Genomic DNA, 20,323 nt, shown 5'->3' with positions numbered 1-20,323 from the left:
GTCCACCGTGTGGTTTGGGTGTTGGTGATTGCTGAGCATCGGTCTCCATGGCTCAGCATTGTGAGGCCAAAGAGACACACAGAACGAAAACAGGCCCTTCGGTCCAACACGTACATGCTGACCAAGATGACCCATCTAAACTACTCCCATTTGTCTGCATTTGGCCTCTTTCCCTCTAAATCTTTCCTATCCATGTACTTGTCCAGGTGTTTTTTATATATTATGGTAACTGCCTCGACTACTTGCTCTGGCAGCTCGTTCCATAAATCCACCATCCTATGTGTGGAAAAAGTTGCCCCTCAGGCTCTTATTAAACCTTTCCCCTCTCACCTTAAACCCATGTCCTCTGATTCTTGATTCCTTTACTCTCGGCAAAAGACTTTGTGCATTCACCCTATAAATTTCCTTCATAATCTTATGCACCTCTGTTCACCCCCTTTCTCCCCCACCCCCCTCCCCCCTCCCATCCTCCTGCACTCCAAGGAAAAAAGTCCAAGCCTGCCCAGCCTCTCCCAGTAGCTCAGACCCTAGAGTCTTGGCACCGCCTTGCTTGGCCCGTTGGGCTATGATTCTGGACTGGCCGACAGCCAAGTGTATGGACTGGGCTTCACTTCAGCCCCTGACCTCCGGTAACGGTTCTCGATCACTTGGGGAGAATGGGTAAAGGGGACAGGGAGGGATACAATACAATTGTGTTTGATTGTCATATGTACAAAACACAGTGATTTTTTTTTTTCGTCGCCAGATTTGGCGCCATTTCCAAAGTCCAGTCTGCACACTAGATCTTGAGGAGCGGCTGGCGATCCAAGCGATCCCCTGGATCGTTCAGCGTATCAACGTCCCTCTCCTTGCCCGGCCACCTTTGTGCCCTGGGGGTGCCTCCCACTGTCGACCTTGAGGGCGTGGGAGGTTAGACCCTGTTCACCTTCCTACCGGCCTTGCTCCTTGCGACCATTATCACCGGCTCCCTTTTCCACACAGAGGGTGGTGGGAATATGGAATGAGCTGTCCGAGAAGTTAGTTGAGGCGGGATGGACCCACACCTCCCACTTCCAGGAAAACACTGCAGTCAAGGTGCCCGTTCCGGCCACTGTGCTTGAGGGCGGTCGCTGTGCATGAGGGTGTGATGGTGGTATGACTAGATCGGGGCACGCACGGCAGGCTTGGCAGTGTAACCGGATCGCCTGTGAGGGTGGGGGCGAGGAGACAGAATAGGTTCACACATCAGTGTGGGACAGGTCTGAGGAAATGCTGCTCAGAACTATATTCTGCACTCTGTATCTTCCCCTTTTCTCTATCTATTGCACTTTTGACTTGATTGGATTTATCTGTGCTATTATCTGATCTAGATAGCATGCAAAATAAAACTTTTCAGTGCACCTTGATACACTTTAGTTTAGTTTATTATTGTCACATGTACCAAGGTACAGTGAAAAGGCTTTTTGTTGCTTGTTATCCAGTCAGCGGAAAGACTACATGATTGCAATCAAACTCTCCACATTGTGCAGATACAGGATAAAGGGAACAATGTTTAGTGCAAGATAAAGTCCAATTAATCACATGACGGTAAGCTACCCTAACATCATTAAGAGCAGTGGACCCAGGAGTTACTCCCATACTTTGTCTGTGGCTTCAGATTCCAACGTCTGCAATCTGTGAACATTCTGACTAAAGACACGGAATCATTGGAATATTTAGAAAGAGAATTCCTTGGCCCTTTGACAGGGACAGGAGGGAGAGGCTTTTGTGAGGGCGCTGGTCTTCCACAATTATTGGAAACCGTGAATGCATTTGCATTTCCCTCCCAGATCCAAAACCCTCCCTTCCATTAGCCCGATAAACTACCTCTGCCCCCATCTGTCCCCACCATCCATATTCTTGCTCTCTCCCTCCGTTCACCCTCCCCATAAACTTCCTCCTCCCCCTACCAGCCCCTGTGCTTATTCTTACTCCCTTCTCCCCTCCCTCATAAATTCACCCTTCCCCAGCCCACTCTCCTACCCACTCCGACTGGGTGTCAGTGGCTCCCGCACAAAGCTGGCATTATCATCCAGCTGAAGGTGGAGGAGGGTGACACAGTGCCGCAGCTGTACAGTTGCTTCTCTAGAGCGCCAGAGACCTGCGTCCGATCCAGACTATGTACGGAGTTTGTACCTTCTCCCTGTGACTGCGTGGGTTTTCTCCGGGTGCTCCTATTTCCTCCCACACTTCAAAGGCATGCAGGGTTGTAGGTTAATTGGCTTCTGTGAGTTGTCCCCAGTGTGTGGGATAGTGCTGGTGTACAGGGTGATCATAGGTCGGCACAAGACTCGGTGGGCCGAATGGCCTGTTTTCATGCTGTATCTTGGGGTGGGGAGCTCACTGTCGGTCTGTCAGCCTGGGCCTGGGGCTGGGCTGCCGGTGCATCTTCCAGGCTGGATGCGGGTGAGGCAATGACTCTCTGCCTGGCCCGCCCTCCCACTGTGCTAGACCTGTTTGGTGGGTTTGTTCAGGCCCAGGAGCAGTTCACACTGGAGACGTCTCTTTCTCTTCCGCCACGGCATCCCTCTCCCCAGGGCTGAATGATTCTCTCCCCCCCAAGCCCCCCCGCCTCAATACTGACATTCCTTTAATCAGCTGGCTTCTCTCCTAGCCCCTCCCTTCTCAACTGTTTCACAGTTTGTTGCCACTCTGTCTGTGATGAAAATCCCCTTGTCCTGCTTCTACACTCCCTCTACACTTCCCCCTGCCTCGGGAAAGTAGCCAGCACAATGGTGCAGCTGGTAGAGCTGCTGCCTCACAGTGTCAGAGTCCTGGGTTCGATCCTGTCCTCGGATGCTGTCTGTATGGAGTTTGAACCTTTTCCCTGTGACCGCGTGCGTTTTCTCTGGGTGCTCTGCTTTCCTCCCAATCCTAATGATGTGCCGGATGGTATGTTAATTGGCCCTCTATAAATTGTCCCTAGTGTGCAGGGAGTGGAGATAAAAGTGGGATAACATAGAACTAATGTGAACGGGCGATCAATGGTCGGGCTTGGGCCGTGGGCCTGTTTCCATTCTGCTTCACTAAACATAATCAAGACCACTTGCACTCCGGCCATTCCCTCTCCTCCCCTATCCTGTTTGGCAGAAGATACAAAAGCTTAAAAGCACGTATTACTAGATTCAAGAGCACCATTTTGACTATTGAACAGTCCTCCCATAAACTAGGGTGTAGTTCCGATCTTGTAACCTACCTCGTTTTCAGACCTTACACTTTTTCTCTGTAACTGTAACAATTAAATGCTGTTACACTATTTCTGCACTCTGGTATTTTTCTCTTTACGCTAACTGTTGCACTTGTTTGTCATTTGATTGTACTAATGTACAATATGATTTGAAGATAGACACAAAAAGCTGAGTAACTCAGCGGGACAGGTTGTATTTACGCGTTTACAATATTTATTGTTTCATTGGCTTAGCTAACTTTCCCCCCTCTGATCTTAACTTTTCCCCCTCTGACCTTAAACCAACTTGTCACCTTTCCCTGTAGCCTCCCCTTCCCTCTGGCCCAGATTCACCAACCAGCCATCTACACACTGAGGCAAAAAGCTCACTCAACTGCTCACCAGCACATCGTCTAAGTTTTGGGAAAATCGACGCAGTCACAGGGAGAACGTGCAAACTCCACACTAACAGCATCTAGACCAGGATCAAACTCGGGTCTCTGGAGCTCTAAAGCATTGTCATTTTCTTCTGTAATATTGTAGCTTGAATTCCACCAGGACTGTTGAGACTTTAAAGTAATACAGCACGGAAACAGGTCCTTCAGCCCAACCTGTCCATGCTGTCCAAGATGCCCCATATAAGCAAGTACAATTGCCCGCTTTTGGCCCACATCCCTCTAAACCTTTCCTTTCCATGTACCTGTCCAGGTGTCTTTTAAATGTTGTTGTAGCTGCCTCAACTATCTCCTCTGGCAACTTGTTCCATATAACCATCGCTCTCTGTGTGAAAAGGTTGCCCCCTCAGGTTCCTATTAAATCTTTCCCCTTTCACCTTAAACCTATGTCCTGCAGCCTGGATTCCCCTATCCTGAGGGTAAAAGGCTACGAGCGTTCACTTTATCCATCACCCGATCTATTCCCCTCATGATTTTCTACATCTCCAAAAGATCATCCTTCAGCATCCTGTGCTCCAGGATGGAGCAACACACTACTCCAAGTGTGGCCTCACTTAACGTGTTGTACATCTGTAACATAACATCCCAACCTCTTCACTCAATGCCCTGACTGAAGAAAGCCAATGTACCGAAAGCCTTCTTGACCACCCTGAAGTCCAGTGCATCAAAAGCACAGAATGGCAACTTGGCCGGCATGGACGAGGTGGGTCAAAAGGCCTGTTTCCATACTGTCTAGCTCTATGACCCTCTGATATGGAGTTTGTAATGTGTGCCTGAGCCCTGTCTTGCAGGTTTAGAGAATAGTTTAGTTTAGAGATACAGCATGGAAACAGGCCCTTTGGCCCACCGAGTCCATGACGATTAGCGATCGCTCGTACCCACTAGTTCTATCGCACGCACTAGGTACAATTTACCAAAGCTAATTAACGTACAAACCTGCACGTCTTTGGAGTGTGGAAGGAAACCGGAGCACCCGGAGAAAACCCACGCAGTCACAGGGAGAACGTATAAACTCCGTACGGACAGCACCCGTGGTCAAGATTGAACCCGGATCTCTTGTGCTTTGAGGCAGCAACTCTACCGCTGCTCCACTGTGCCACCAAGCAAAATCATTCTGTGTACGTGCTGGCCGCAGTGACCACCGTTAACGTTGCCCCTCTCTCAGGGCAGCGGCTGTCAGTGCCCCCAGCCTGCTGGAGGAGAACCGGGTGTTGCTGAAGACGCAGCTGGCCCATCGCAGCAGCTACGACCTGAAGGAGCGGCGGCGCATCGGCAGCCAGACCACCGTGGACGAGGCCAAGTTCCAGAAGATCCCGACTGACGAGCTGGAGGCGGAGATGTTGGCCGTGGCGGATCTGGACTACATGAAGAGTGAGTGTGTGTGTGCGCGCGCGGCGGGGCAGGGTGCAGCGAGAGGTTTTGACACACAGGGTGGTGTGGGCCTGGAACAAGCTGCCAGGAATAGTGCTGCAGGCAGATACGAAAGTGGTGTTTAAGAGGCTTTTAGAAGGGTGCAGGGAATAGATGGATATAGATCACATGCATGCTGAGGAGTTTAATTTAAAGACAAAGTGCTGGAGTAACTCAGTGGGTCAGGCAGCACCACTTTGAAGAAGTTAAGCTCCAGTGCAAAATCTCCTCAAGGTATGCCTACTTTGAAGAAATTCTCCTCTCTCTGATGGGGGTCTGAAGAAGGTTCACGACTCGAAACGTCACCTACTCCATTTTGCAGGAGATGCTACCTGACCTGCTGAGTTACTCCAGCATTTTGTGTCCATCCTCAGCACATCTGACCCGCTAAGTTACTCCAGCATTTTGTGTCTATCCTCAGCACATCTGACCCGCTGAGTTACTCCAGCATTTTGTGTCTATCCTCAGCACATCTGACCTGCTGAGTTACTCCAGCATTTTGTTTTTTTGCTCAAGATTCTAGCGACGGCAATTCCTTGTGACTCTTCGAAAGTGTCAGTCTCTTCTCAAATATTGATATCTAATATTTAATGTATTCATTCTAACATCTTGGTGTTTGATGTATGACACAAGGTCTTCAAAAGTATTCCAAAACCTCCTTGCCATTTGCATCAGAAGGTTGATCAAAGACAGATTATTGTTGTATTCTGGGCTGGATAGTGTGGGAAAAGATAGAGGAATTGGCAAGTGCTTCTCTCATTCTGATGTTTCATCTCCCTGCTTGTACTCCCACTATCCTAGTTCCTGATTGGCCTTCCTTATGTACCTCAGCTCCATGGCCTTTCCAATCCCCTCCCTATCTGCAATTCTCTCTCACGCTCTTGCTCTTTCTCAAACTCTTGCTCACTCGTCACCTCTTGCCCTTGCTCTTGCCCTATCTGTGTCTCTCACTTGTTCCCTCCCTCTCACTCGCTCTCTTGCTCTCTTTCTCTTCTTGCACTTGTTTTTCTTGCTGCCTCACTCTTGCTCGCTCCCTCCCTCCTTCGCTCTCGCTATCTCTGTCTCTCTCCTTTTCTCATTCACTCCCTTTCTCACTCTCGCCCTCTCACCCTATTTCTTGCCCTCCCACTGTCTTGCTCACTCCCTCTTGTTTTCTGTCTTACTCACTCCCTTTCTCGCCCTCTCACCTTATTTCTTGCCCTCTCATTGTCTCACTCTCTCTCACTCACTCCCTCTTGCTCTCTGTGTCCTTCTCGCCCTCTCATTCTCGCCCTCTCGCTCTTTTCCTTGCCCCCTCATTCCCTCTCAGCCTCCTTCAAATGTACTTCCTAAATAGGCTTTGGTTCATCTGCTCTGATCCCCCATTTTGTAGCTGGAAGTGAGATTTTTTTTTGTTCTACGTTTACACTCCACTGAATTGCCTTGGGAGGTGTTTAAACGCAGGTTGCAGAACTGCTGTTGGTAACAACTGTATTTGGCCAGGATGTGTGAGGAATGTGTTCGGCCAACCAATCAGGAGGCATCAGAATGGTCCTTGCACAGATAGCCTGAGGTGTGTGGACTGTTCTTGGGTGCAGTGCATGGCCTTCCCTCTGGTTACCTGCTCCCAGGGCTGGCTAGAGCAATGGTAATGTGTGAAGCCGCAGGGACTCCCAAGCCCCCAGATGCAGGGGGCTCCAGTTGGGAGCGTCGGCAGCCCCCATCCCACAGCCCGGGAGGAAATGAGGAGCCAGCCAAGTCGGGGGAGAGTTGGGAGTCTGATGCCGGAGGTGATCTCCCACCGATGTGGAGCAGAGCAGGTAAACCAGAGTTATCGGTGCGATTAAAGCGCTCGGAAAAAGAAGGGGAGCTTTAAAATAGCCAAAATACCGCAGAGGCTGGAAATCTGAAACACAAAGCGGCACAGTGGCTCAGCGGTAGAGTTGCTGCCTTACAGCTCCAGAGACCCATGTTCAACCCTGACTATGAGTGCTGTCTGTACGGAGTTTGTACGCTCTCCCTGTGACCGCATGGATTTTTTCCGGGTGCTCTGGTTTCCTCCCACACTGCAAGGATGTTCAGGTTTGTAGGTTAATTGGCTTCTGTAAATTGTACCTGGTCTGTAGGATTGAACTGCTGTACAGGATGATCATTAGTTGGCATGGACTCGGTGGACTGTTTCCACACTGTAATTCTAAACTAAACTATAAACACACTCTCCATGGTACTGGTATCAAACCCAGAGGGCACACATTTAAGGTGAGACGAAGGAGTTTGAAGGTGGGAAGATATTTTTGGCACAGAGTGGTTGATATCTGACTCACTGCCAGAGGAGGTGATGGAGTAGCGTACAATCACTGTGTATAAATGACATTTAAATAATCAATGAAATGAGCAAGCCATAGAGGACACAGAAGGACACAACGTGTTGGAGTAACTCATTATGTCAGGCAGCATCTCTGGAGAACATTGCTAGATGCTGTCTGATCTGCTGAGTCACTCCAGCACTTTGTGTCCTTTTGTGTATTAACATAAGGGCCTGTTCCTGTTCAGTACAGCTCTGCTGCAGCTGAATAATGCCGCGTTCACCTGCAAGGGTCATGTACCCATGGCTGCAGATTCCCATCTTTACCTGTTCCCATTTCTGGATAGGATGCAAAATTCCTGTTCACTCAGAAGCTGATTACATGTTGGGGAGAGAGCGGGGCAGTGGGATTAGTGTGGGGATTGACACAGGGTTGTGGGGGAGAGCGGGGCAGTGGGATTAGTGTGGGGTTGATACAGGACTGTGGGGAGAGAGCAGGGCAGTGGGATTGATACAGGACTGGGGAGAGAGCGGGGCAGTGGGATTGATACAGGACTGTGTGGAGAGAGCAGGGCAGTGGGGTTGATACAGGACTGTGGGGAGAGAGCGGGGCAGTGGGATTGATACAGGACTGTGGGGAGAGAGCGGGGCAGTGGGATTGATACAGGACTGTGGGGAGAGAGCAGGGCAGTGGGATTGATACAGGACTGGGGAGAGAGCAGGGCAGTGGGATTGATACAGGACTGTGGGGAGAGAGCAGGGCAGTGGGATTGATACAGGACTGTGGGGAGAGAGCAGGGCAGTGGGATTGATACATGACTGGGGAGAGAGCAGGGCAGTGGGATTGATACAGGACTGGGGAGAGAGCGGGGCAGTGGGATTGATACAGGACTGTGGGGGGAGAGCGGGGCAGTGAGATTAGTGTGGGGTTAATACAGGGTTGTGGGGAGAGAGGGGCAGTGGGATTGATACAGGACTGGGGGGAGAGCAGGGCAGTGAGATTAGTGTGAGGATCGATACAGTGCTGATTACATCGGTTTACTTGTGCTGTCCACATTGCATGGTGTGCTGTGACTGAACCTCAGAAGTGTCTCAAATTGAGTAAGGTGCTCTCACTTTCCCTCACATCCCAGACCTCCTCTCCCTCACCAGCCCCTCACCTCCCTGTCACCTTCTCCCACCACCACTCCCTGACTTTTCCCCTCCTCTTCCAACCCCACCACCACCCCATCTGCCTCCCTCTCTCCTCCCCGCCTCCCTCTTCCCCCTCCCTGTCATTCGACTGCCCACATTCTCTTCCCTCCCCTTCACCTCCCTCTTCTATCCCTCCCCTTCACCTACCTTCCCCGGCTCCCTCCCCTCCTCCCCATTCTCCCCCACCTTTCTCACTATCTCTTCTTGCACCATTTCCAACTTCCACTCTCATTCAGTCGTGTGGAAGGCTCATCAATAGGAAACATTATCTCACTCTCACTCCACACATGCTGCCTGCCCCACTGAACATTTCCTGTTTTTCCCCAGCCTGCGCCACCCTGTTTAATCTGTTTCCTCCTATTCTTAGTCCCCACGTTGCCCAGTTCCCTGTGGTTCAGCTCACTGCCGGATGCATTTTAATACTGCTGGTGGCTCACTCAGTCCCTTCTCTCCCGCTCCCTTCTAACCAGTCTGACCTGTCTGACTCCCTCCCCTCCCCCCATTTAACCCTTCAATGCCTGCAGTTCAAACATCTCACTTCTTCCAGCGCTGTGTTTTTGGCTCAAGATTCCTTATCTACAGCCTTTCTTTTCTCCTGCAAAGTGTGGATCTTGATGAGACTGATTTGCATTTCTCTGATGGACATGTAGGTGTGGAAGCCGTCACCATGAGTGTGGTGCTGGTCAGGCCACTTGACCCATCTTGTTAGAGTGAAGGGAAGGGATCAGATGCTGAGCCGTGAATCGACTAGAGAGAGTTAAGTCGTTGTGGCTGTGCCGTCTCCTGCATTTATTTACTGACTCAGAAAGAGCTGTCTCTGGGCAGCTTTGGAGCCCGCCGCATTCGAAGGGCCGAACCTGCTGCATGTCGCATTTCAGGACCTAATGCATGCACGTTTGCATACTGGGACCGAATGTGTTGCAGGCCGTGTTTTAGGGCTGAGCATAATGTGTGTATCAGGACTGAATGCCCCTGTTTCGAAACCGAACACGGTACAGTGGTGCGGTGGTAGAGTCGCTGCCTTACAGCAACAGAGTTCTGGGTTCGATCCTGTCTATGGGTACTGTCTGTACGGAGTTTGCACGTTCTCCCTGTGACTGCGTGGGTTTTCACCGGCTGCTGTGGTTTCCTCCCACACTCCAAAGACATACAGGTTTGTTGGTAGGTAAAGATTGTAAATTGTCCCTAGCGTGTAGGATCGTGTTAGTGTGGGGTGATTGCGGGTCGGCACGGACTCAGGTTGAAGGGCCTGTTTCGACACTGTATCTCTAATCTAAATTTAACTAAACACTGCACATCTGTGTTTCGGAACTAAGTGTGCTGCACTGTGTCCAAAGGGTGCCGTTCGTCACCCTTTTGGGTCCGATTGTGCTGCCAGTTTGCTTTTCAGCCCGAGCGCTCTCAGTGCGTCCATGTTTCAGGAACAAACGCGCTGTGTGTCCGTGTTACAGGAGCCTGTGTGTCCGTGTTACAGGAGCCTGTGTGTCCGTGTTACAGGAGCCTGCGTGTCTGTGTTACAGGAGCCTGTGTGTCCGTGTTACAGGAGCCTGCGTGTCCGTGTTACAGGAGCCTGTGTGTCCGTGTTACAGGATCCTGTGTGTCCATGTTACAGGAGCATGCGTGTCTGTGTTACAGGAGCCTGTGTGTCCATGTTACAGGAGCCTGCGTGTCCGTGTTACAGGAGCCTGCGTGTCCGTGTTACAGGAGCCTGTGTGTCCGTGTTACAGGATCCTGTGTGTCCATGTTACAGGAGCATGCGTGTCTGTGTTACAGGAGCCTGTGTGTCCATGTTACAGGAGCCTGCGTGTCCGTGTTACAGGAGCCTGTGTGTCCGTGTTACAGGAGCCTGTGTGTCCGTGTTACGTGAGCCTGCGTGTTCGTTTCAGGAGCCAGCATGCTGCGTGTCCGTGTTTCAGGAGCGCAAGCTCTGCGCATCCGTGTTACAGGAGCCAGCGCACTCCGTGTGTGTCAGGACCACATGCTTGGAATCGCCACGGAAATTTTAATCAGGAGCTACATTTTAGGGGAGCCTGGAAAAGATTGGGAGTGAGAGGAAGATCATGGATAGGCGACGTTTCAGGTCGGGACCCTTCATCAGACTGAAGACATATGAAGAAGGCTCCCAACCCGAAATGTCACCTATCCTTGTTCTCCACGGATGCGGCCTGACCCGCTGAGTTACTCCAGCACTTTGCGTTCTGTCTTGGCATCATGTTCGGCACAGACATTGTGGGCCAAAGGGCCTGTTTTTGTGCTGTTCTGTTCTATGTTCTGTGTTCTATGTCTCTGTTCATCAACATTCCTCAGCACCCACCACTGATGTGCATGTTCCATCTCTGTTTAATTTCCCAAAATGCATAATCTCACACTTGTCAGGATTAAATTCCACCTGTCAACACTCAATCCAATTTTCATCCAATCTCCATCCTGCTGTAGCCTTAGACAGACATCACTAGCTTTCATATTACTGAAACATGAGATTACATGTTTACGTGAGATTATAATCTTATTTAATAATAGTCATTAAGTTGGAAAGAGTGTAAAAGAGATTCACCAAGATGTTACCTGGGCTTGTGGGCTTGAGTTATAGGGAGAGGTTGGATAGGCTGGGACTTTTTTCATTGGAGTGTAGAAGGCTGAGGGGTGACCTTATTGAGGTGTACACGATCATGAGGGGCATGGATAAAGTGAACACTCAGTCTTTTTCCAAGGGGAGTGGATTCTAAAACTAGAGGGCACAGGCTTAAGGTGAGAGGAGAGAGATTTATGAAGGACCTCAGGGGCAACTTTTTCCACTCAGAGGGTAGTCCTGATTGGAACGAGCAGCCAGAGCAAGCTAGAGAAGCAGATACAATTACAACTTTTAAAAGACATTTGGACAGATACATGGACAGGAAGGGTGTTTTATGGGGATATATGCAAAATGCAGTCAAATGGGACTAGCCCAGAATGTTAACCTAGTTGGCATGTTGGGCCGAAGGGCTGTTTCCATGCAAAAAAAAGAAGAGCAGGAGAGGTAGGGCATACGCAAAACACAAAGTGCCCGGATAAACTCATCAGGTCAGTTCGCATCTGTAGAGCATAGAATATGAGGTACTGTGCCTGAGGACAGACAACATTGCTTGAGGACAGACAACATTTCGGGTCAGGACTCTTCTTCAGACTGATGGAGTAGGGGGAGATAGCTAGAAAAGAGATGTGGGGGTGGGTCAAAGCCTGGCAAGTGATAGGTGGATACAGTTGAGGGGGGGGCGGTGGTAGGCAAATGGGTGGAGTAAGTGACAAAGGCTGAAGATGAAAAGGAGACAAAAGAATGGCAGGAGAGAAGTGTATGCCGGCAGGAGGGATGAGTGGAAGGGGATCGGAGGTGGAAGAGGGGGGTTAGAGGGAAATGGACGGCTTGGAGATGGGAAATGAGCGAAAGGATGAGGGAAGAAGAGCATGGTGTTCAGTGTGGTTGGAGTTCGTGGGAGAAGTGTGTGCGCACTGAGGTGGTGGTGGGAGGAAACAGGCACCGGGTGTTGCTTGGAATTGGAGAATTCAATTATCATACTGTTGGGTTGTAAGCTACCCAGACAGAAAATGCTGGAGTAACTCAGTGGGTCAGGCAGCATCTCTGGAGAAAGGGAATAGGTGATTTTTCAGGTTGAAACCCTTCTTCAGACTGAGAATACTGAGGTGCTGTTCCTCCAGTTTGCGTGTGGCCTGACTCTGGAAATGGACGAGGCCCAGGACAGAAATGTCAATGTTGAAATGGGAAGGGGAGTTAAGAGGGTTGGCAACCGAGAGATTCAGCAGGTCTTGACAGACCGAGTGCAAGTGTTGAGCGAAACGGTTGCCAAGTCTACGCTTGATGATGATGAAGAGTACAGTCTCTGCCAAGGATTCCTTGGGCCAAGTGGCCTGTTTCCCTGCGGTGCTGCCAGGTGTTTCGAGAGGCCGTACCTGGGCACGCTGCGCTCGGGGAAGGGCGATGGGAGCAGTGATGTGACCCTGCCTTCTCTCCACAGGTCACCGGTTTGAGGATGTCCCCGGGGTACGTCGGCACTTGGTGACGAGGAGCAACAAGGGAACAGTCGTCCACGTCAGCAAGGACCAGTCGGAGCTCTACCCCAAGGCCAAGAAACCTGACAAGAAGCCACACGAGGTGAGACCCCCTCCCTCGTGCCCCTCCCTCGTGCCTTTCCCTCGCTGCCCGTGCTCTCACACACCACTCCAGAACGGGGCGGGAATCTGGAGCTAAACACAAATTGCTGAGGGAAAAGTTGGTCAGGTAGCATCCGTAGAGGAAACGTATGTTTCTCCCACCACCCCAGTCACCCTGCTCCTTTCCCCTCCTGCTTTTCAATGTACCTCTGTACACGTGACGATAAACTAAACTGAACTGAACTCCTCCATACGCTCATCTCCTGTCCTTGAGTCCCCCATTTCCCATTCCTCTCTCCCCCTCCGTCCCCCCACATTCATCCCTCCGGCTTTACGTTTCACTCCTCCTCTTCTCTTCTCGTCTCTCCTTACCTGACCTTTGTCACTTACTCCACCCATCTGCCGATCGCCCCCTCACCTGTATCTACCTATCACTTGCTTGGCTTTGTGCTGCCCCCACCTCTCTTTTCCAGTGTTCTTCCCCCTCTACGCTATCAGTCTGAAGAAGAATAGTCTGCCCATTCCCTGCACAGATGCTGCCTGGCCCGCTGAGATCCTCCAGCACTGTGTGTTCAGCAGTGAGCCGTTACCTGGGATCGGGTGCTGGGTGCTCAGGCCGTGGTCAGCATCGGAGCTGGTGGTTGTGGAGTCCCAGTGGAGGTGATTACTGCCTGAGACTCCTCCCAGATGAGGAACCTGCTCCATAGTTGGTGAGGAGCAGGCGAGGGGAGGAGCACGGCTGATCATCCCTCCCTTAATCAGGGACACTCGGCTAACTTCCCACACAGCACATCAAACCTGGAGCTTGATTGCTGCCTGTTGGTCACCGGCTCTCCACTCACTCTCCGCCGGTTTAAATAAAACGGGCAGCATCTGAGGAGGAACGATGGGGCATTACCTTGTGAGTAGATCGGGGTGCGGTGAGCTTACACTCTGTCGGTGTCGCGGGACTGGCCCAAGGCACCGATTAACGGCGGCGGGAACACTCGTCAGCCCGGCGGGCGGTGTAGGCAATGATCGCTGAGCCACTGTGTACAGTGACAGCCCTGTCAGTGAGCTGCCTGCAGCAGGCGGGACCTACAACCCCGACACAGTCTGTGCACGTGAAGGGACTGTATACACACTGCGTTAACACGGCTGAGAGTGGGGAACGGGTTGTGTGTTGGGTTTTGTGTTCAATTCACTGGCGACGGGTCACAGTGTTTCGACTTCAAGTGCTTTGAGTTGTTAAGGGTGCATAAGAAATTCACCAGGAGTTACCTGGGCTTGCGGGCACGAGTTACAGGGAGAGGTTGGATAGGCTGGGACTATTTCCTTTGGAGGCTGAGGGGTGTCCTTATGGAGGTGTACAAGATCATGAGGGGCATGGATAAAGTGAACGCTCACCAACTTTCTCCCACGGTAAAGGATTCTAAAACTAGAGGGCACAGGCTTAAGGTGAGAGGGGAGAGATTTAAGAGGGATCTCGGGGGCAACCTATTCACTCAGCGGGTAGTCCGTATCTGGAATGAGCTGGCAGAGGGAGTGGTAGAAACGGATACAATTACGACTTTAAAAAGTCATTTGGACAGATAGATTGATGGAAAGGGTTTAGATGGATATGGGCCAAACAGAGCCAAATGGAATTAGCCCAGTATGCCAACTTGGTCAGCATGGACAAGGTGGCTGAAGGGCCTGATTCCATGCTGTACAGCTCTATGACTCTACGACTCTACTGAGAATTTTTATTTATTCATTCACACCCTGTGGACATCACAGGCAATTATTGTCCATCCTTGTTGCTCTGCCCCCAGGAGTCTCCATAAATATGTGTAGATCTGGCCACCCCAGTGCAAAATATGGATGCTTTGGCGAGGGTGTGGAAGTGGTTTTTAAGATTGCTACCTGCATGAGAGGCTATTAGCTATTAGAATAGTTTAGACAAACTTGGATTGTTTTCTCTTGGACACCAGAGGTTGAAGGGAGACCTGATAGAAGTGTATAACAATTGTGCGAGGTATAGATAAGGTGGCTGTCAGAATCTTTTTCCCAGGGTGAAAATATCAAAGACTAGCGAGCATAACTTTGAGGTGAGAGGGGCAAAGTAAAAGTAATATGCATGGCAAGTGTTTTACACAGAGGGTGGCGAGTGCCTAGAACTAGTTGCCAGGGGTGGTGGTGGAGGTAGATATGATAGTGGTGGTTGAGGCTTTCAGGTAGGCACATGGAAATGGAGGGATATGGATCACGAGCAGGTAATGGAGATTAGTTTAACTTTGTATCATGTTCGGCACAGACATTGTGGGCCAATGGGCCTGTTCCCGTTCTGTACTGTTCTATGTTCTTAAAGGAAGGATGGCAAACCTCCTCCCTTGAATAAGTGAACATAATGGGTCTTTACTACAATCCACTGGGATTTGTCACTGTCATATAGGCTCGTTTTGTATGAATATGGATTGATTTAACTCTTTGAACTTAAAAATCCAAGTTGTCTCAAAGAGTTTCAAACTCCTGTCTTGGAGAGTATGCTGGTTCTGGTCTGGTAACTTAGGCAAAGTGCAGTGGAAATATAAACAGTGGTTATCTGATCAGCACTTGGAGTATCTACTGGAGCCGCTAAGTCATACGGGATACAGGTCACCTAGAGAAATGGGTAGAGAAATGGCAGATGGAGTTTAACTCAAGCAAGTGTGAGGTGTACTTTGGGTGATCAAATGTAAAAGGAAGGTATATGGTATATGTCAAGATCCTTAACGGCATTGATGTACAGAGGGATCTTGGGATCCAAGTCCATAGCTCCCTGAAAGTGGCAACACAATTAGATAGGGTGGTAAAGAAGACGTATAATATGCTTGCCTTATCTTGTGGATAAGATTCAGGGAGTCACATTGCAGCTTTACAGCCATATTTCAATGGTTCTTTATTATCACGTATGCACTGCACTGCACAGTGAAATTCTTGCACCCATCGCCATATTTTGGCGCCATTCACAAAAGAAAAAGAAAATGTCCAAAGCATTTGGAGTATTGTGTACAGTTTTCTGATAGAGGCTGGCGAGTTCCTGGAACGCGCTGCAGGTGGTGAAGGCAGATACTATAGTGGCGTTTAATAGGCTACCGGATGGACACATGGATATGCAGGGAATAGAGATATATGGATCATGTACAGGCAGAGGAGATCAGTTTAACCTGGCATCATGTTCGGAACAGACAATGTGGGCTGAAGGGCCTGTTCCTGCGCTGTACTTTTTAATGTTCCATGTATCCTATGGATATATGGCAGGAGCATTAATTTGAGCATCTGTTGTTGTTGTTGCCTCTCAGTTGTAAATGGAGGATGGGTGCACAGGATGATCTGAGTAGTTAACAGGATAGAAGACGAATTGTATTGTCGACACGAGCAACTGCAGATGCTGGAATCTGGAGCAAAACACAAAGTGCTGGAGTGACTCCGCGGGTCAGGAGGTGGAGGGGAGTTGTGGTACATATCAAGTCATGGAGCTGTACAGCGGAGAAACAGGTCCTTTGGCCAAACTTGCCCATGCCAACCAAGATGCCCTATCTAAGTCAGTCCCACCTACCCGCATTTGGGAACCTTGTGAACCTTTATCTTGTTGACCGGGCGGGTTTTGGGGTGCGGTCGGAGCTCCCCGCGTGGTCACGGGGTGTAACCGGCTGTCGCTGTCCTTTGTCCAGGTGTTCGTTGAACTGAATGAGTTGACGATGGACAAGAACCATGAGATGCAGTGGAAGGAGACGGCCCGCTGGATCAAGTTTGAGGAGGACGTGGAAGAGGAGACAGACCGGTGGGGAAAGCCGCACGTGGCGTCACTCAGCTTCCGAAGCTTGTTGGAGCTCAGGAAGACTTTGGCACACGGTAACCATCAGGGTTTGCTCGGTTAATGGACTCCATCTACACTTCACGCTGCTTCAGAAAGCAGCCAACACAATCACGTGTTCCACCACGCTCATTCCTCCTCCTCCCTCCCATCCAGCCGAAGATACAGAAGCTTCAAAGAGCTTCCCACAAGACTCGGGAACATCTCCTTCCCTTCTGTTATCAGGCTTCTGAACCATCCTTCCATAATAGACAATAGACAATAGGTGCAGGAGTAGGCCATTCAGCCCTTCGAGCCAGCACCGCCATTCAATGCGATCATGGCTGATCACTCTCAATCAGTACCCCGTTCCTTCCTTCTCCCCATACCCCCTCACTCCGCTATCCTTAAGAGCTCTATCCAGCTCTCTCTTGAAAGCATCCAACGAACTGGCCTGCACTGCCTTCTGAGGCAGAGAATTCCACACCTTCACCACTCTCTGACTGAAAAAGTTCTTCCTCATCTCCGTTCTAAATGGCCTACCCCTTATTCTTAAACTGTGGCCCCTTGTTCTGGACTCCCCCAACATTGGGAACATGTTTCCTGCCTCTAATGTGTCCAATCCCCTAATTATCTTATATGTTTCAATAAGATCCCCCCTCATCCTTCTAAATTCCAGTGTATACAAGCCTAATTGCTCCAGTCTTTCAATATATGACAGTCCCGCCATTCCGGGAATTAACCTAGTGAACCTACGCTGCACGCCCTCAATAGCAAGAATATCCTTCCTCAAATTTGGAGACCAAAACTGCACACAGTACTCCAGGTCTCACCAGGGCCCGGTACAACTGTAGAAGGACCTCTTTGCTCCTATACTCAACTCCTGTATGGGTTTCAGTTTAATTTTAGTTCAGTGTGGAAATAGGCCCTTTGGCCCACCATCCCCACGCCAACTAGCGATTTCAATTACACTAGTTCTATCTTACCCACAAGGGACAATTTTACAGATGCCAATTAACCTACAAACATGCACGTCTTTGGAATGTGGGAGGAACCCGGAGAGAACCAACGTGGTCACAGGGAGAACGTGCAAACTCCATACGGACAGCACCTGTCGTTAGCATCAAACCCAAGTCTCAGACGCAAAAAGGAAGCAACTCCACTACTTTGGCACTGGTCCAATGAAAATCGATGGTCAGTGTGGACACCGTGGGTCTGTTTCCATGCTATGTCTCTAAACTAAACCAAATTAAGCGAAGCAGCCGAGGCAGGATGCGGGATTACCCAATGGGCCACAGATTGGGGTTGAGCTGCTTGGGGTTGAGCTGCTAACGTCCTCATATCCCATGTTCCACAACCAGCCGAGCTCTTGCTGGTCTAACTCCCACTTGTCTTCCTGCAGGAACGGTGCTCTTGGACTTGGACCAGAAGACTTTGCCAGGAATCGCACATCAGGTGGTGGAGCAGATGATCATCTCAGACCAGATCAAAGCTGAGGATCGAGCAAACGTTCTCCGTGCACTGCTCCTCAAACACAGGTAGAATAACACTGGTCCTCAAAGAAGAGTTGATAGTGTATATTTGCCATATGCACCAGCAAATTAAGAAATTCTTGCTGCAACTTAACCGGCCCATACCTACAATACCAACAGATAAATATACAATAATCAATAATACAATAAAGTAGTTACTGTAATACTGGTAATTCATAATGGTGTAATATACATTATAGTCATAATAGATATCCCTAGTGCAACCAAAGACAAAGTTTATAGTAGTGCCACAGTTGCTGAAGTTAGTGTTGTGCGGTATTCAAGAGCCTGAAGGTTGCTGGGAAGAAGCTCTTATCGAACCTGGAGGTCGCGTTTCTCAGGCTCCTGTACTTTCTTCCCGATGGTAGCAGCGAGATGAGAGCATGGCCAGGGTGGTGTGGGTCTTTCATAATGCTGGATACCTTTTGAGGCAGCGCCTCCTGTAGATCCCTTCGATGATGGGGAGGTCAGTACCTGTGATGGGCTGGGCGGTGTCCACCACTCTCTGTAGTCTCCCTCGTTCCTGGGCATTCGAGTTTCCAAACAAGGCTGTGGTGCAACCAATCAGTGTGCTCTCCACTGTACACCTGTAGAACATAGAAACGTACAGCACAGGAACAGGCCCTTCGGCCCACAATGTCCGTGTTAAACTAATCTCATCTGTCTGTGCATGGTCCATAATAATAATATAATAATAATAAACATTTATTTTTTATAGCGCTTTTCCAAATGCTCAAAGACGCTTTACAAAAACAGTCAAGACATAAAAACAAACAAACGAACTGTCCTGACGGAAAAGCGGCGAACAAATAGCGCCAGCGTCCTCTCACGTCAGGGTCCGGCAGTAGACAATAAAGAACACAAGACACACAATTACAATTTTTAACACAAACAGCCATCACAGTGATTGCTCCAGGCACACCCTCACTGTGATGGAAGGCAAAGAAAAGTCTTATCTCCTCCTCATTCTTCTCCCGTGGTGCCACAAGGCGATCGAGGCTCCCAACTTTTGAAGCCCCCACCGGGCGATGGAAAGTCCCAGGGCCGAGCCGAGCAGGTCGATGAAGGTCCTGAGCCCCCACTGGGCGATGGAAAGTGCCGCGGCCAGGCCACGCAGGGCGATGAAGGGCCTGCGAGCGGGTCAATCAAACCTCGCGCTTCGGGGCGGTCGAAGCTGCCTCTCTTACTTTAAAGCTACTCCTAGTCTGACATTTTCATTCTGGGACAAAAGACTGTCTATACCATATCCATCCATTCCCCGCACATCCATCTACCTATCCAAAAGCCTCTTAAATCACTTAATCATGCCGTAATCACACCTGCTTCCACCACTGACCCTGGCAACTCGCTCCCGGCATGCACCACTCCACGTGTAGAATAACTTAACCTGTACATCTCCTTTAAACTTTGCCTCTCTTACTTTAAAGCTACTCCTAGTCTGACATTTTCATTCTGGGTCAAAAGACTGTCTATACCCTATCTATGCCCCTCATAATTGTATATACTCATACTTTCAGGTCTCACATCAGCCTCTGATGTTCTAGAGAAAAAAAATCCAAATGTGCCCAAACTCTTATAGCTAATACCCCGTATTCCAGGCAGCATTCCAGAAAACCTCTTCTGCACCCTCTCCAAAACCTCCACAACCTCCCTGTAATGGGGCGACCAGAACTGCACACAGATCCAAATGTGGCCTCGCCAAAGAAGGTTCATTAAAGTATTAATTGAGATACCTAATCTCCTTAATCTTTTTATGACATAGCGGTGCTGTGTGTGTGTGGAGTTTACACGTTCTCCCTGTGATTGCGTGGGTTTCCTCTGGGTGCTCCGGTTTCCTCCCACATCCCAAGGATGTGTGGATTAATTGGCCCTATTATTGCGTGGTAGAGTGGAGCGAGTTGATGGGAATGTGAGAGGGGGGTTAGTGTTAGTTCAGTGTAAATGGGTGGTGTTTGTTCAGCACAGACCTAGCGGGCCGAATGCTCTGTTTCTGTCCTGTATCTCTCTCTGACTCCCAAGGTCGGAGTGGAACTAGTTGAATTAAAGCCGCACTTTCTTGACATTAAAGTCACCCCAACAAGGACAAGGACTTCTCGTTTTCCCGCAACATCTCGACGGGCAGCCTGGGCTCGCTGATGGCCCACCACCAAAGTCAGAACCACATCGCCCCAAACTCAGAGCCCTCCGTCACACAGCCGCTGATGGGAGAGAACACGGACGCCGACGTCAAAGTGATGGTTTACAGCACCGAGGTCAGTAGTTCGGCCGTTTGCACCGTCTGCTGCTGTATTGCTGACCCCACTTGAAGCTTAGAATTATAGA

General features: G+C 49.8%; 1 protein-coding gene across 8 annotated transcripts in view; it reads left to right on the top strand.

The window, feature by feature from the left end:
- LOC144592816 (anion exchange protein 2-like) overlaps window positions 1–20,323 on the top strand; it is a 200,576-nt gene that overhangs the window by 151,798 nt on the left and 28,455 nt on the right. For all 8 annotated transcript variants that reach the window (XM_078397932.1, XM_078397935.1, XM_078397933.1 and 5 more), the window contains 5 exons: window positions 4,805–5,010; window positions 12,538–12,674; window positions 16,348–16,528; window positions 17,872–18,007; window positions 20,070–20,253. In XM_078397932.1, coding sequence (XP_078254058.1) covers window positions 4,805–5,010; window positions 12,538–12,674; window positions 16,348–16,528; window positions 17,872–18,007; window positions 20,070–20,253 — 844 coding nt within the window. The remainder of the gene's footprint in view (window positions 1–4,804; window positions 5,011–12,537; window positions 12,675–16,347; window positions 16,529–17,871; window positions 18,008–20,069; window positions 20,254–20,323) is intronic.

Source organism: Rhinoraja longicauda, chromosome 4, assembly GCF_053455715.1.
Source record: "Rhinoraja longicauda isolate Sanriku21f chromosome 4, sRhiLon1.1, whole genome shotgun sequence".
In the NCBI taxonomy this organism is placed as follows: domain Eukaryota; kingdom Metazoa; phylum Chordata; class Chondrichthyes; order Rajiformes; family Arhynchobatidae; genus Rhinoraja; species Rhinoraja longicauda.
The sequence above is the reverse complement of the archived record's forward strand: the minus strand, read 5'-3'. Positions and strand labels throughout refer to the sequence as shown.